We start from the raw sequence: 15138 nt of genomic DNA, 5'->3' as shown, positions 1-15138 counted from the left end.
TGACCTCTCCTGGCCTCTCATTCTTCACTCTTTTACTGGGACAGCACTAGGCAGGCTTTTGTTAATTAAGTAAAAAAACAATAGGAAAGGTGCGGTGGGCCTGCGCTACTAACCTGCAGAGCTGGAACCCAAGCGCCCAGTAGGCAGGCATGGCAGGAAGGCCGACTGCGGTGACGTACTGCTGCAGCGCCTCCGCCGGGCTGGGCCCCAGGAAGAAGTACAGGTCCATCACACCCCCGATGGACCGCAGGGTGAGGCCAGGCTGGGGCATCGTCACCGCCTCTGCAAGGAAGTGTAAATTTTGCACTTTCTAAAATATCAATAGATTTATCTGGGCTTATTGAACCATTTAAATCTAGAAGGGGCATCATTACTGCCTCTGCAAGGAGGAAAGAATTGTCAACTTTGCACTTTCTAAAGAAATCAATAAGCCATGTACCTACTATCTAAAGTCTAAACAATATCAGTGAACCGTATACTATCCAGGCTTATTGAACCATTTAAATCTAGAATGGCATCATTACTGCCTCAGCAAGGAAGAAAGACTTGTCAATTTTGTGCTTTCTAAAAACATCAAAACCATACACTGTCTAAAATATATCAGTCAACCATATGCATTCTAAAAAAGCTTGATTCAATACGTCAAATGGGGTTATTGACACCGTAAAAACCTTTAAGTGTAAACTGCATGTATACCTCTTAGTTTTATTTGCATCAGCAGGGGTCATCTTCCTAAACATCTCGGCGCCCAAGTTCACATATTTGACAAGGTTCTCGTAGGATTTCTAGGTATTTCCATGGGCACTCTTATGACCCTAGTGATAGACTGAGCCTGTTTCCGTACCATGAACCTTAGAAAAAACTCCAGAAAACCCGATTACTCTCCTTTTTGACCTCTGGAAATTGTTAATGTGAGAGGTGAAAGAATTTGAAAATACCTTCCCAGAGCAAAGCATCACAAAAAAAAGTATGTTAGAAATTAGCTATGTAAGAAGTGCATGACATGATTGCCTCTTCAACCTCATCAAGTCCACAGCAACGTTGCATCTCTCTCTATCTTCAACTTCTAATTTCATGTTGACTGTTCTTCTGGACTTGAAAATCGCATACCTCCACCACTTCTGCGACCCCTCTGCACATGACTTTATACTCTAGCTCATCCCGGTATTGTCCAAGTCCCTTATGCAAGAGTTAATCAGTATCTTCATTCTTTCATCCCTTTCGCTGGTAAACTCTGGACCAACCATTCTTCGTCTGTATTTCTACCTTCCTATGACTTGGCTTCTTTCAAAAGGGGAGTGTCAAAATACCTCTCGAACCACATTTTTAAGATTGTCTCTAGAATTTCTTTCCGATCATTCCATTTGAGACGCAGTAGTTTTCTGGGCTATTTTTCCATTGCTGTTTTTTGGGGTTATGTTTTCCCCTTGACTGCTTCATTAGGTGTTAAAAATGTGTGCGGCAAGGTGGGGTAAGGAAAGTAATGGAGGTGCATATGAAAATGTTGGTATGGAGTTAACAGCAGAAGTGGATGGTTGAGTGTTTGTGTGGGACAAAAGTCTTTCCGAACATTCTCCACCCCTCTCTGGTTTTAGTGTACTCCACCCTGCTCCAGAAAATGCTCTAATTTCATATCTCTCCCTGGTCTCTACTCTGTCTGCCCTGACTTATGTTTATTGGGTGCCATTCTGTTAATTTATTAGTGTATCCGTTACCAATTCTGATTATATGACCTGCCACTGTCTATTTCATATTCTTAGTAGTCATTGCAATATGGAGAACCTGTGTCTTTTCTCAACTCCATGGTTTTCTCTTTCTATTACTCCATGTTATTCATGCTCAGCATTTTCATCTTCTATTATAATTGTTCACTTCTGAGCTTTCTTTCTAAATATTTTGTGAGGCGCCACGACTCTGTGAACCGCATGTTAGGACTGGCAGAAAACATTAAGGGCCAGCTTGAGTCCAACACAGTTATTGTCAGCGCCCAAACCAAACTATATTCCCTACAATGATCCGTTATTTCTACTCAATACCAGATACTAATATAGAGACTTCCTGTGTAGCCTAGTTCACTAAAATTTCCTCCTTTTCATGTTAATGCCAAACACTAGAAGCTCAAGGAAGGTTATAAAACTACCCCTGGAAATGCCCAAAATTCCTCCGAAAGCCTTGTCAAATATGAGTGTTTCCTTAGGTTCCGGGTACAGAAAAAGGGTCAAAACACCACCAGGGTCATAAAACTTAAACTGGAAATGCTCCAAATTCCTCCACATGTGAGCTTGGGTGCCAAAATGTTTAAAATATGACCCTGAGCTGCGACACTCACCCATGGCATTACTGTTGAGCCAGAGCACCATGTGGGCCCTGCCAGTGTCCTCCAAGATCATATAGACTGGGTGCACCCCATACAGGTTCTCTCCAGGCTGAGGGAGGCAGAAGGGCAATGAAGGGCGGAGAGTGAAGATGAAAAGAGAAAAAAAAACATGCAACTTTATAAACTGGATTGATTGATTGATGGTTTATTGTTGCAAAAGTATACAGCAAAGGAGAAGGGAGGAATTATCATGCCATCCCAACCCCTAGGCAATACATATTGTGACTTGCAGCAATACAATAATCATGTGTACCACAATATTCATATCACCATGCAGTGGAGGAAACGACAAGACCCGTAATATGATAGTAGAGAACAGGGTCGATATTCTCAGATGCTCCCGCCCCTCACATCAACTATTTCTAAAGGCCTTAAAGGAGGCCAATCGGGTTCTCATGAGTGGTATTTTTGGTTCACAGTACAGACGGGTCAAACTACCACCAGGGTCAGTAAACTAACCCTGGAAATGCACAAAACTCCTTCAGAGAGCGTGTCAAATATGTGTGCTGGGGCACCGAAAGGTTTGAGAATATGACTGCAGGAAAAAAATGTAAGAAAATGCATAAAACTAATAATAAAGTAAATAATAAGCAACTTCCTGGACTGGGAAAGGGTTGACTGATGACAGATGTTACATTACCAACTTACTTTACATTATTGTGCACAAGTATTTCTTTTATAATGTGATCAAGGTCAGGCTTAGTCAAGTTTTACAAGGTCCCTGCTCTCCCCTAACCTAACCTAACCTAACTTAACCTAACTGTCCTTCAAAGGAGTATATTACCGTAGAGAGAATTGATTTATATATGTGAGTATATAATTTTGGAGGGGATCAATTTATATATGAATTATGATTTGCATATGAGCCTAGCCTAACCTAACCTAACAACCTAACCTAACCCAACTTAACCTAACTGGGTGGGTAGAAGCTGTCCTTCAAAGGAGTATATTACCTTAGAGGGAACTGATTTATATATGTGAGTGAATATGTAATTTTGGAGGGGATCTATTTATATATGAATTATGATTTGTATTTGAGCCTAACCTAACCTAACCTGACCTAACTGGGGATAGAATCTGTCCCTTAAAATAGTGATTTATATATATATATATATATATATATATATATATATATATATATATATATATATATATATATATATATATATATATATATATGAGTATATAATTTTGGAGGGGATCAATTTATATATTAAGCCAATCTTTACACGAGTGCATACAGGAGGTTTGGAAAGAATTGCCCGGAAACTTGTGCACACCGATTCATATTTGTTGATTTTAAAGCCAGTTGTGTGGCATTTGCTTTGTATTTTACGTCGCTAAATCTCAAGTTTGATTTTGTCTTGCTTTTCTACATTTTTTTTTTTTTTAATGTAAGGCAAATTCCAGTAAAAGTTCTTTATGCAAGGGATCACGGACCCTCCACAATATCAGATTTTCCTGATTACCAAGCCCGGGGGACCTCAAAATGTTTAAAGGCCTATATTCGTAAATGTATCGGCACTTAAGTTCACCTGTTTGAAAAGCCTCTCGTAGAAGTTGCTGGGCTTGCCATGGAGTGTTTTGTGATCCCAGAAATAGTTTTACACTTCTGCACCATGAACAGAAAAAACATCCAAGAAAACCCGGTAAATCTTCTCCGTGGCCTTGGGAAATTGTCGTAATGGATCAGTTGGGTTTTAATGAGTGTTTCCTTAGGGTCACGGTACAGAAGGGTCAAACTACCAGAAGGGTCATAAAACTACCCCTGGAAATGCCCAAAACTCCTACGAAAGCCCTGCCAAATATGTGAGTTTGGGCTCCGTGATGCTTAAAAATATGCCCCTAAGCCACAACTTACACAACAGATTCATACAGGTGACGTAAGCCGGCCGTAACGCTGAACACTGCCTTAAAGTGACCTTCACAACGAGGCGCTGAGGGCGGCGGCGCTGGTAAACAAGGCCACGTGTCAGGCGGCCGTCCACGTTATCGTCTTCAGTCAACAGTTTCATCTCTTTCTTCTGTTTTTCTAATTTCTTTTGACTGTTTCGTTTGACTGATTGGAGTGTCGGCGCGGTGTAGTGGTCGAGTGGCGGCGGTGACGGCAAAGAAATAAAAGTATGAGGTGCGCCACGCTGCTTCATCAGCTCCCTCTGGCCAGGCCAGAATTTATGGGTAACTATACCACTGTGCGCGTGACTTTTATTTAGCTTTTACCCCTACCATTTTAAGATTTGATACTGCACTGACTATACTAGGAAGGTACAGTCACCGCAGACATCACCCAAATCTCCCCCGCTGATTGGTCCTAATTTCTCCTCATGCCGAACCATAAGAGACTTCGGGAATAAGCTGCCGGGCAAAGTGTTCGCTTATCTGATGCTGATGCGAATACGATCTCATCTGCTGAAGCTTCAAAGACCTGAACAATCCAGGTTCACAGCCGGTCCTAGTGGAGCGCCGATGTTAGTTCCGACAGGGGCTGCTCGCAGCCTATATCGACCTCAAGAATACATTCTGACTCAGAGCATCGTACGTGAGGCACTCCGGGATATTCTGCAGATCCGTGGGATTCCTGCAAGAGTTATTCACCTGACGGCTGGCCTTTACGCTGGGACTGAGAGTGGTGTGAAGTGTTGGGGATGCGCTTCCGGCTTCTTCCCTGTTAATTCAGGAGTGAGGGAGGGGTGCGTCCTTGCTCCATCACTTTTTAACACTTACATGGACTGGGTATTAGGCAAAGTTACTGATCAAAGTCCTTGCGAAGCATCTGTTGGCGACATCAAGGTTACTGATCTTGTTTTTGCTGACGATGCTGTAGTCCTCGCGGAATCACTGAAGGTCCTGGTGATGTCTCTCGGAAGTGCACTGCATGAGGAGGCGAAGCCTCTGGGACTGAAAGTCTCCTGGGCCAAAACCAAGGTCCAGTCGTTTGGAGGCTTGCTGGATGACACAGTTCAATGTGTTCATGCATGTGGTGAGGATGTCGAGGTCACTATTAATTTCACATACCATGGTAGCGTAGTGCATAACAAAGATAGGTCTTACCAGGAATTCACTCGACGGGTTGGCCTGGCCCACGGTGTTATGGGCTCCCTCAACGCGAGTATATGGCACTGTCGATACCTATGCTGGTGAACAAAGATTCGAAACTTTAAGCTGCTTGTGATGCCTGTCTTACTGTACGGCTGTGAAACATGGACACTGAACAGTGTCTTGGGGAGGCGCGTCGATGCCTTTGGTAGTGAGTGCCTTTACAATATCATGGTGTATCGCTAGGGTGACTTCGTGTCAATGTAGTGACACGACTTGCCTGATGGGTGAGCCTCCCATAACCCACTTAGCCAGGGGGGGTACCTCTTTGGCCGACTGGTAAAGGAGTGGTTCTCCCGTTGCGCTGGTCGCGGGTTCGATTCCCGGCGCCGGCAAACCTTTCCTTGTCTGGATTAATTTCTCGTGTGTTTCGTTACACGCAGAGGACGTGTGTGAGTATAGAACAGAGTAAAAATTCTGGCATTTCACTGGTGGCAGCGGTGGGCATCCTCTCCTGTGGTTCTGTTGCGTCACCCCGAGAGGGTAAAAGGGAGTGATGGCCCACGCTCTCCGAAGTTCATAGAAAATGGGATCTCAACACACAGAAATTAATCTAAATAGGAATGGGGAGCCGTGTAGTGACACGACTTGCCTGATGGGCGAGCCTCCCATAACCCACTTAGCCAGGGGGGTACCTCTTTGGCCGACTGGTAAAGGAGTGGCTCTCCCGTTGCGCTGGTCGCGGGTTCGATCCCCGGCGCCGGCAAACCTTTCCTTGTCTGGATTAATTTCTCGTGTGTTTCGTTACACGCAGAGGACGTGTGTGAGTATAGAAAAGAGTAAAAATTCTGGCATTTCATCGAATCAGCGACTGCTCTGTGAAACTGAATAGAGACCTGTTACCATCTTAATTCGTGAACGCCAACTCTGGCTATATGGCCACGTGGCGCGCCTCCCGGACGTCGATCCTGCTCACAAGGTTGTTTCTGCAAGAGACAACCCTGAGTGTAGGACACCAAGGGGACGCCCACGTAACTGGGGCAAGGCGACCGATCCTGTCGGGACTACTTGGGATGGATAGGGCAGCTGTGTGAGAGCTGCTCGGGAAGACCGTTGGGAGTGAGTGAAGCTCCGCGCCTACGGGCGTATGCTTATCTTTATATAGTTAGTTATCAAGGCATAATCGACATAATCGGCACAATCTTCCAAACACCTATCCCCTATTCTTCGACAACACTCAGCTGTCACCATCTTCAACACTAAACATCCTCGGTCTATCCTTAACTCAAAATCTTAACTGGAAACTTCACATCTCCTCTCTCACTAAATCAGCTTCCTCGAGGTTGGGCGTTCTGTATCGTCTCCGCCAGTTCTTCTCCCCCGCACAGTTGCTATCCATATACAGGGGCCTTGTCCGCCCTCGTATGGAGTATGCGGGGGGCTCCACTCACACAGCTCTCTTGGACAGAGTGGAGTCTAAGGCTCTTCGTCTCATCAGCTCTCCTCCTCTTACTGATAGTCTTCTACCTCTTAATTTCCGCCGCCATGTTGCCTCTCTTTCTATCTTTTATCGATATTTTCACGCTGACTGCTCTTCTGAACTTGCTAACTGCATGCCTCCCCCCTCCCGCTGCCCCGCTGCACGCGACTTTCTACTCATGCTCATCCCTATACCGTCCAAATTCCTTATTCAAGAGTTAACCAGCATCTTCACTCTTTCATCCCTCACGCTGGTAAACTCTGGAACAATCTTCCTTCATCTGTATTTCTTCCTGCCTACGACTTGAACTCTTTCAAGAGGAGGGTATCTGGACACCTCTCCTTCCGAAATTGATCTCTCTTTCGGCCACCTCTTTGGATTCTTTTTAGGAGCAGTGAGTAGCGGGCTTTTTTTATTATAGTTTCCTTTTTTTGTGCCCTTGAGCTGTCTCCTTTGTTGTAAAAAAAAAAAGGCACCTCTATTAGTCATCATCCAAAATGGGGGCTGATCTGGGGATACTTTTGGTTCCCTCCCCAGATGAGGACTCCAAGGCATGAATATAATGTTAATTATTGGTATATGTGGAGCAAAATTGTGGCGTGTATGCAGTTTAGTGACCGAAGTTAGAGAATTTGCCTCTGGCGTTATTTTATAGTGTGACAATAGGGAGTGAGTGAAGTAGATCAATAGAGTGAGCAAGTATTGGAGCGAGAGAGTTGGAAGTAGCAGGATTCAGTGTGCTGAGAGGGAGAGCCAGAAACACGGAGTGATGTAGACGCTTCCGCAGCGGCCACCCCCAAGAGGAAAGTTCCCGTGGGAGAGCAGGGCGTCGGAGATACAGAAATAGGTAGACAATAGGGAAACGAAAGTGAGGACACGGGATGGAGCGTATGGATAGGAGCAAAATCAGACTGCTTCCGCGGCCACCTCACCGACGGAAGTTTCAAAGAATAAACATCATAAAAGATAGATGGAATTTTGGACATACTGATTTTTACGGTTTTCCCTGCCGTCACTCACCGGGCCTGGAGGCTGGTCGCGGGCAAACATGGGCCACACGCGGTACTGCAAGTCATGGCTGAAGGACTCGTGGTGCGACTCCCCGAGACCATAGAGATTAGAGGAGGCTAGGAAGGTGGCCACTTGCAGGAACTGGTCGGCAAAGGTGAAGCCGCCCACACTGGTGTCAAATCTGAGGGCGAGAAGAATTAGGCTTTAGCAAGTCGGAAGAATAGAAAAAAATAGAGGATTGTTAATAATTGAATCAAATAGAAGGGACCATATTCTCAACTCTTCGCTACTCACACATTCACATTTGACAGGGATTTCGACCGTATGGGTTTGGGGCATTCCCAGGGGTAGTTTAATGACCCTTGTGATATGTAGTCTGACCCTTCTTCTGTACATGAACCTAAAAAAACACTCATGAGAACTCGATTAATCTCCTTTGTGGCCTTTGGAAACAGTTGACGTGAGAGGTGGAAGCGTTTGAGAATACCGCCCCAGAACATCAGATATTGATTAAGAACGAAACTTTTTAGAGATGAGGGAAAATGTCTATCTACGACAAATTATTAATGCAAACTATATTTTTTATTAAGTTTCTCGTAATGTTGATTTCCTTAATATATCAGTCATCGTTTTTTTCATGGTAACCGCTCCTCTGACTTTGCTGCTTCTCCTGAGCCCTCGTTTTACTCAAGCTCATTCCTGTGTTATCCAACTTTCTAATGCAAGAGTCAACCAGCATATTTATACCCTTTCATTCCCTTCACTGGCGATTTTTTGAACTGCCGTCCTTATGGTCTACGTATCCTCAAATCTATAAGTTTTAAACTCTCTCACTATAGGAGAATGTTAAGACACCTATAACCAAAACAGAGACTTGTTTCAGCATCTCCTCTCCTCTTACTGACAGTCTTCTACCGCTTAAAATTACGCCGCCATGTTGCCTCTCTTTTCTATCTTCTAACGATATTTTCCTGCTGAGTGCTCTTCTGAACTTGCTACCTGCATGCCTCCACCCCTCCCGTGGGCCCGCTGCCCTGGACTTTCTACTCTAGCTCATCCCTGTACTGTCCATTTCCCTTATGCAAGTTAAAAGAAGTTAAAACCAACATCTTAATTCATTCTTTCATTCCTTACACTGGTAAACTCTGGAACAATCTTCCCTCGTCTATATATTTCCTCCTGCCTAAGACTTAAACCTTTGAAGAGGAGAGTATCGAGACACCTCTCGTCCCGAAATTGACCTCTCTTTTGGCCACTCTTCTGAATTTTTTTTTATAGGGGCAGTGATTAGCGGAATGTTTTCTCATTATTACTTTTTTTTACTCTTGAGCTGCTTCCTTTACTATAAAACAAATACTATTCCAATTTAACAGGATCGAAGAAAGTGTTATGTTTGTGTTATTTAGCTTTGCAGTTGGACAGCTTTCTTCACTGTAAAAAAAAGTCACTGCACTCACATCACATCACCATCCGCGCGGCGCACCACGAGGCTGAAGTCGCCGCCCTCGTCCCCGAAAGTCACCAGGTAGGAGGGCTGGCGCTGCTGCTGCGTGCTTGGGTCCGGCAGCTGCAGGGGCACTGGGGGCTCATAGCGCTCCTCCCCTGGCACAGTTACCTACAGGAGACACGTAATTATGAACCGAGGGAATTAGTAACATCGTCGTGTCTGGTGTGTATGAGGCGCCTCTCTCACTGCAATCTGTTTTGTTCTATTTGTTCATAAATTATTTTGTCTACAGCCGGTATTCTGAAACCTCTCGATCGGCACCTCAGTCCGCCTGTTTGAAAAGCCTCTCTTAGAAGTTGCTTGGTTTTTCATGGACTGTTTTGTGATGATAATTTTACGTCACTTCTGCACCATGAACGGGAAAACAACCATGAAAACTCGGTTAATCTTCTCCGTGGCCTTGGGAAATAGTCGTAATGGGAGCTCGATAAGTTTAAGAATATGGACCTTATATGTCTTCGTTTACACAACCCATCCTCCGTTCATGGTCTCCCTCTCGTCCCTTTGCCCCGTGTGCACTGTCTTTTTTCAACACATAATTCTTTACAGCTGAATACAGGCTTGCTGCTGCTACACCCAAGTTTCACGTCAGGTCAAGAAGAATCTCAGGACATAACCATCCTTGATTCATCTTGAGAACTGAAAGACCAGCTCAGGAGTATGGTGTGACAGTCCCAAATCGGTTCAATGCGCTCGCCACCTCTGAAGACCCTGTAGAACTGTGGGACGCCTTTAAGCGGGAAACTCTCCAAGTTGCAAAGGAGTGTACTGGATTTGGAGAGCGCCCGAGGTTAAAGAGCAGATGGCGCAGGCAAGTGTTTATAGTGGCGCCATTTATTCTTGCTCATGCTGCCCCCAAAGTTCATTCTTGATTCACTTGGACAGTTCCTCCAGAGTCCGAGTTGACAGGTGGTCTTCAGGACAGCATGTGGGTAGTTTTAGGCCACTCGGAGGAGACCGAAAAATCCCAGGTGGTGGCGGCGGATTCGAACCAGCATTTTTTTTTTTTCTTTTTTTACGTCTTGGCCTATTGCGCCGGTAGACTTCTTCCCGGTGGATCCTGGATTCCTGATGGTCGGTCCAAGGCTTCTTCCCGGTGGGGCCTGATGGTCGTCCCAGCCCGTTCTGGCGCAGGCGAGTGTTTATAGTGGCGCCATCTTGCGTTGGCTCATGCTGCCCTCCCGGAGCTCATCTTTAATCCTAGAATCTAGAGTCCGGGGTAATAGGTGGTCTTCTGGACAGCATGTGGGTAGTTTTAAGCCACTCGGCGGCGGCTGAAAAATCCCAGCTTGGTGGCACCGGTCAGGGATTGAACTCGCGTCCTCCTGAACACGGGGCCGTCTCGCTATCTGTTCAGCCACTGCCTCCCCAGAATTGCCCCAGCATTGTTCAGAACGCGGCGAACGCAGGACCCGCAAGCTAGCCACTCAGCCACCGCCTCCCCTGCCACATATGATTTGAGTTCTTCTACTTTGAGACAAGGAGAGGTGTGTCAGGAGTCACGCTGGAGATGTCAAGGGTCATTTCAATACAAATGACCGCCGACCTGTTTAGCGAACCCAAAAGGAGCTTCACTCCAAGCCTCAACCTCAGGTGAGCGCCATGGGTGGGTGGAGGACTCGTTGGGCTGAGTACTGTGAGTACCTGCACGTGGCAGACCCTTCCAGCGGGCAGCTTCCAACCGCTGGGTTACCAATACGGGATGCTCATCCACCTACTACCGAAATCCTCTGGGTTGAAACAATGGTCCATATTCTTAAACGTATCGGGCTCCCATCAGTGGCGTAACACCCATAGTACAGGGGCGGACAAAGTCCAAGGGCCTCGAAGGCCCAGGGGCCTCGGAGGTCCTGGGACGAGAGAGAGAGAGAGAGAGAGAGAGAGAGAGAGAGAGAGAGAGAGAGAGAGAGAGAGAGAGAGATTTACATAGATTTACATAGAAAATCAGACCACACAGACCCCATGGTCCAGACTAGGTGGTCTGTCCTTAAACCTAAGTGATTTTACATTAATCAGAAGGCTCCAAAACGTTGCATTTCTACTCTAGTTGATATTAAGTTGAAGGAAATGACGGTCGAGCTTTTTTTTGAAGGAGTCAATCGTGTTACACTGGACCACTGATGATGGGAGCTTATTCCATTCTCGCACTACAACGTTGGTGAAGAAAAATTTGGTGCAGTCTGAATTTACTTGTCTACATCTGAGTTTTACGCCATTGTTCCTCGTGCTCAAAGTGTCATCGATCATAAACAATGCTGGTCTGTCTACATTCGTGAAACCATTAAGTATTTTAAAACATTTGATCAGTTTTCCTCGGAGGCGACGTTTCTCAAGAGAGAACATATTAAGGGTGGAAAGCCTTTCTTCGTAAGATTTGTTGCGCAAGGAAGAGATCATTTTCGTTGCCCGACGCTGAACACCTAATTTAGCAATGTCCTTTGCATGGTGGGGAGACCAAAACTGTACCGCATATTCCAAGTGGGGTCTGACTAAACTATTGTAGAGTGGAAGTATTACATCTTTATTCTTGAATAAAAAGTTTCTTTTAATGAAGCCCAACATTCTCTTCGCTTTATTTGCTGCATCGATGCATTGCTGTGAGAATTTGAGATTTGACGCGATTTTGACCCCCAAGTCCTTAACGCATTGAACGCTTTTGAGTTTAACGCCGCGCATTTCGTAATCGAACTTCTTATTCCTCGTTCCAACTTGAAGGACCTGGCACTTGTCTACGTTAAAGGGCATCTCCCATCTATCCGACCAAGCTGAAATTTTGTGCAAATCCTCTTGGAGGCTTTGCCTGTCTTCGTCAGTGAGAACCGAGTTACCAATCTTTGTGTCATCTGCAAATTTAGTAATGCGATTATTAAGTCCAACATCCACGTCGTTGATGTAAATAATGAAGAGCACTGGGCCAAGAACCGAGCCCTGAGGGACGCCACTAGTGACCGGTGCCCACTCTGAGAAAGAGTGGTGGATTTACATGGAGGCTGCAGCCTCAGGCCCTGGGTATTCAGGGGGCACCCGATGAGGCAATGATTAAAGGGCCGCTTTCACAGTCGTTTTGTTTGTTTTGATCGTTACCAATGGCGACGATCGCCGCTTTAGAATTTCCACGTAAAACTGGCCGATGGGGAAGTGGCGGCTGCGGGGTTAGCCTGGCCCCGCACCTTGCCACACTCTCAACACTTCTCGCTTCCTCTGCAGCCGCCACTACCCCATAGGCCAGTTTCACGTGGAAAACTATAGCGTCGATCGGCGCCATTGGTAACGATCAAAACAAACAAAACGACTGTGAAAGCGGCCCTAAAAAACAAATAAATTAGTAAAAGAATAAAACCAACAAAAATAATGTGAAAATATCTTTTTACTTTCCTAAATTTACTGCTTTTCCCTTCGTAATATTTTCATTTTAGTTAAAATACAATAAGTAATGTGTCAACACTGCAACAAACAACACTGGAATCAGAACTCATTACCAGTTCCCTCTCCCGCGTGTTTGAATGGTACCGTTACTGTGTGGGATCTGTATTTTTCGCGATTTTCAGAGTGAAATATCAGTGACAAAGTTGTCCTGTAATAACCACTGATCATTGTCAGACAGTGATAAAACCTGGTCGTTGCCACAGACATGATTTGTGATGAGTTTTGCAGTGTTGACTTGATCTTTGAAATGAGAAACTTGGCTGGCTGATGGCCGCTCGGTGCATGGCATGGTTCATGGTGGGTTCTGTATTTTAATAACTTATGTGCTGATGGGTAAGAATCCGACTGACTGATATTATAGCATAGCTGGGCACGATAACAGAAAACCTTATTCCCGATAACCGATAACTGATAATGAAAAACTTTATCGGTGATAACCGATATTCGTTAACTGGAAATACAAATATAGGCGATAACCGATAACAGATACCCGATATAAATCCACAATTCCGATACTAGCTAGCGATAAGTCCGATAGGCGAAAACGATACTATATTGATATTTCAGATAGAAAAACATAGATGAATTAAAATTTTCATCATCTGTATTTTAGAAAACTTACAAAACCTGAAAACCACACGTTGACACGTACATATGGACGGTAATACTAAAAACGCCTGAACCGGTTTTGTGTTATTTGGCGTCCCCACCGTCAAAAGCTTGTTTACAAACACTGGTCTCTCGTGAACTGGGCATGCTCAGACCAGCAAGCGTAGACCTGTACAGTCTCACGAAGCTTTTTAATCGTAATTAAGAGCTGCTAGAAGGCTGAATCAGACATACAGTACCACTACCACCATCCTCGCTGTTTCTAGACCGACACTCTGTACTAGTTGTATTTATATGTACAGAGTGTCGTTCTAGAAACAGCGAGGATGGTGGTACTGTATGTCTGAGTCAGCTTTCCAGCAACTCTTAATGTGTTAAAAAGCTTTGTGAGACTGTACAGGGCTACGCTTACTGGTCTGAGCATACGCAGTTCACGAGAGACCAGTGTTTGTAAACAAAAGCGCCAGCTTTTGACGATGGGACACCAAATAACACAACACCGGGTGCCTTCAATACCATGGCATGCTCACAAACGAATATGGAATATCAAATTTGAGGCAGTGAATAATCGTTTTTTGGGCAAAGTTAAATGATTTTTCTCTTTGATATATTGATTTTTGAGTAACAAAAAAATAACCTAGTGTTTTAATGTTGATGATCTAAGTATGAAATCTCTTCACCGAAGATATTTCATATCCCAAAGTTTTTTCATACAACACCGGGCCACGCATGCGCAGTAGGGAGACAACGTTTTTTTTTTTCTGAGAGTCGGAAAAAAGTAGCGATTATCGCTAGTTTGGTTACAAAAGTAACGAAGATACCGATATATATTTGAATAAGTAGCGGATTGCCGATAACCCGATTTTGTTATCAGCGATAAAGTTTCACGATAACTTATCGCGATAACGCCCAGCTATGTATTAAAGTGAATACGAGCAACAACATTGTGTTGTGTTTTATCAGCATTCATCATGCTGTATAATGACGAGTGATCATTGTCGGTCAGAAAGTGACAAAACCCCTGTCATTGCCACATACAAAGTGCGATGAGTTTTGCAGTGGTGTTTCTGTATTGAGTGGTATGATGCGTGGCAGGATCTTGCTATTTTAACAACTTTTGTGCTGAATAGTGATTATAATGGACTTGTTGAATTTGTGTTGTGGTATAAACCGTATAATGCAAGGGCTGCATGTTTAAAAGATATGGAGATTGTACCCAATCCTCACCCTAATCCTAGGTCCTAATACAAATCCTAATCCCTTCCCAGCCTCCTGAGCCCCCCGCACAACCCCCGCATACTATACCGCCCAAATGCGGCCCTCTGCGGATCCGTGACTTGAAAACTTGAATACGCACGATAAATATATTATGTGACCGTGGTCCATGTGGGAAACTGATCAGCTGGCGTTGTGATGCACGACGCGACGCCAAAAGTTACACCACCAGGTGCCACCTACGAGGTGCTGTGCCTGTAAGTATATGTTTCTCCGTTTACACCGACTGCGTCAAGATTTTGATCATTTATTGCATGAATATTAACATTGTTGACAACTGAAAATAACATAATTAATAGTTACTATTGCCGGTTTCCTTCAGTACTTCATCCCGAATAGGTATAGCTCCCAGCTATCTGAACACAGTAATAATATTATAATAGGCTATAATAATAACGTTAATGTGATAAGCTAAAA

General features: G+C 44.6%; 1 protein-coding gene across 2 annotated transcripts in view; it reads right to left on the bottom strand.

Moving 5' to 3' along the window:
• Positions 1 to 15138, bottom strand: part of LOC126992249 (maltase-glucoamylase-like) — a 123641-nt gene that overhangs the window by 81132 nt on the left and 27371 nt on the right. Inside the window, exons 4-7 of one of the 2 annotated variants that reach the window (XM_050850918.1) lie at positions 9362 to 9519; positions 7914 to 8085; positions 2330 to 2426; positions 114 to 282 (exon numbers count right to left, since the gene is read on the bottom strand). In XM_050850918.1, coding sequence (XP_050706875.1) covers positions 114 to 282; positions 2330 to 2426; positions 7914 to 8085; positions 9362 to 9519 — 596 coding nt within the window. Of the gene's footprint in view, positions 1 to 113; positions 283 to 2329; positions 2427 to 4238; positions 4387 to 7913; positions 8086 to 9361; positions 9520 to 15138 lie in introns of those variants that run through there. The other variant, XM_050850919.1, reaches the window with a different exon arrangement.

Source organism: Eriocheir sinensis, chromosome 7 (genome assembly GCF_024679095.1).
Source record: "Eriocheir sinensis breed Jianghai 21 chromosome 7, ASM2467909v1, whole genome shotgun sequence".
NCBI lineage: Eukaryota > Metazoa > Arthropoda > Malacostraca > Decapoda > Varunidae > Eriocheir > Eriocheir sinensis.
This window is presented reverse-complemented; position numbering and strand designations above follow the sequence as displayed.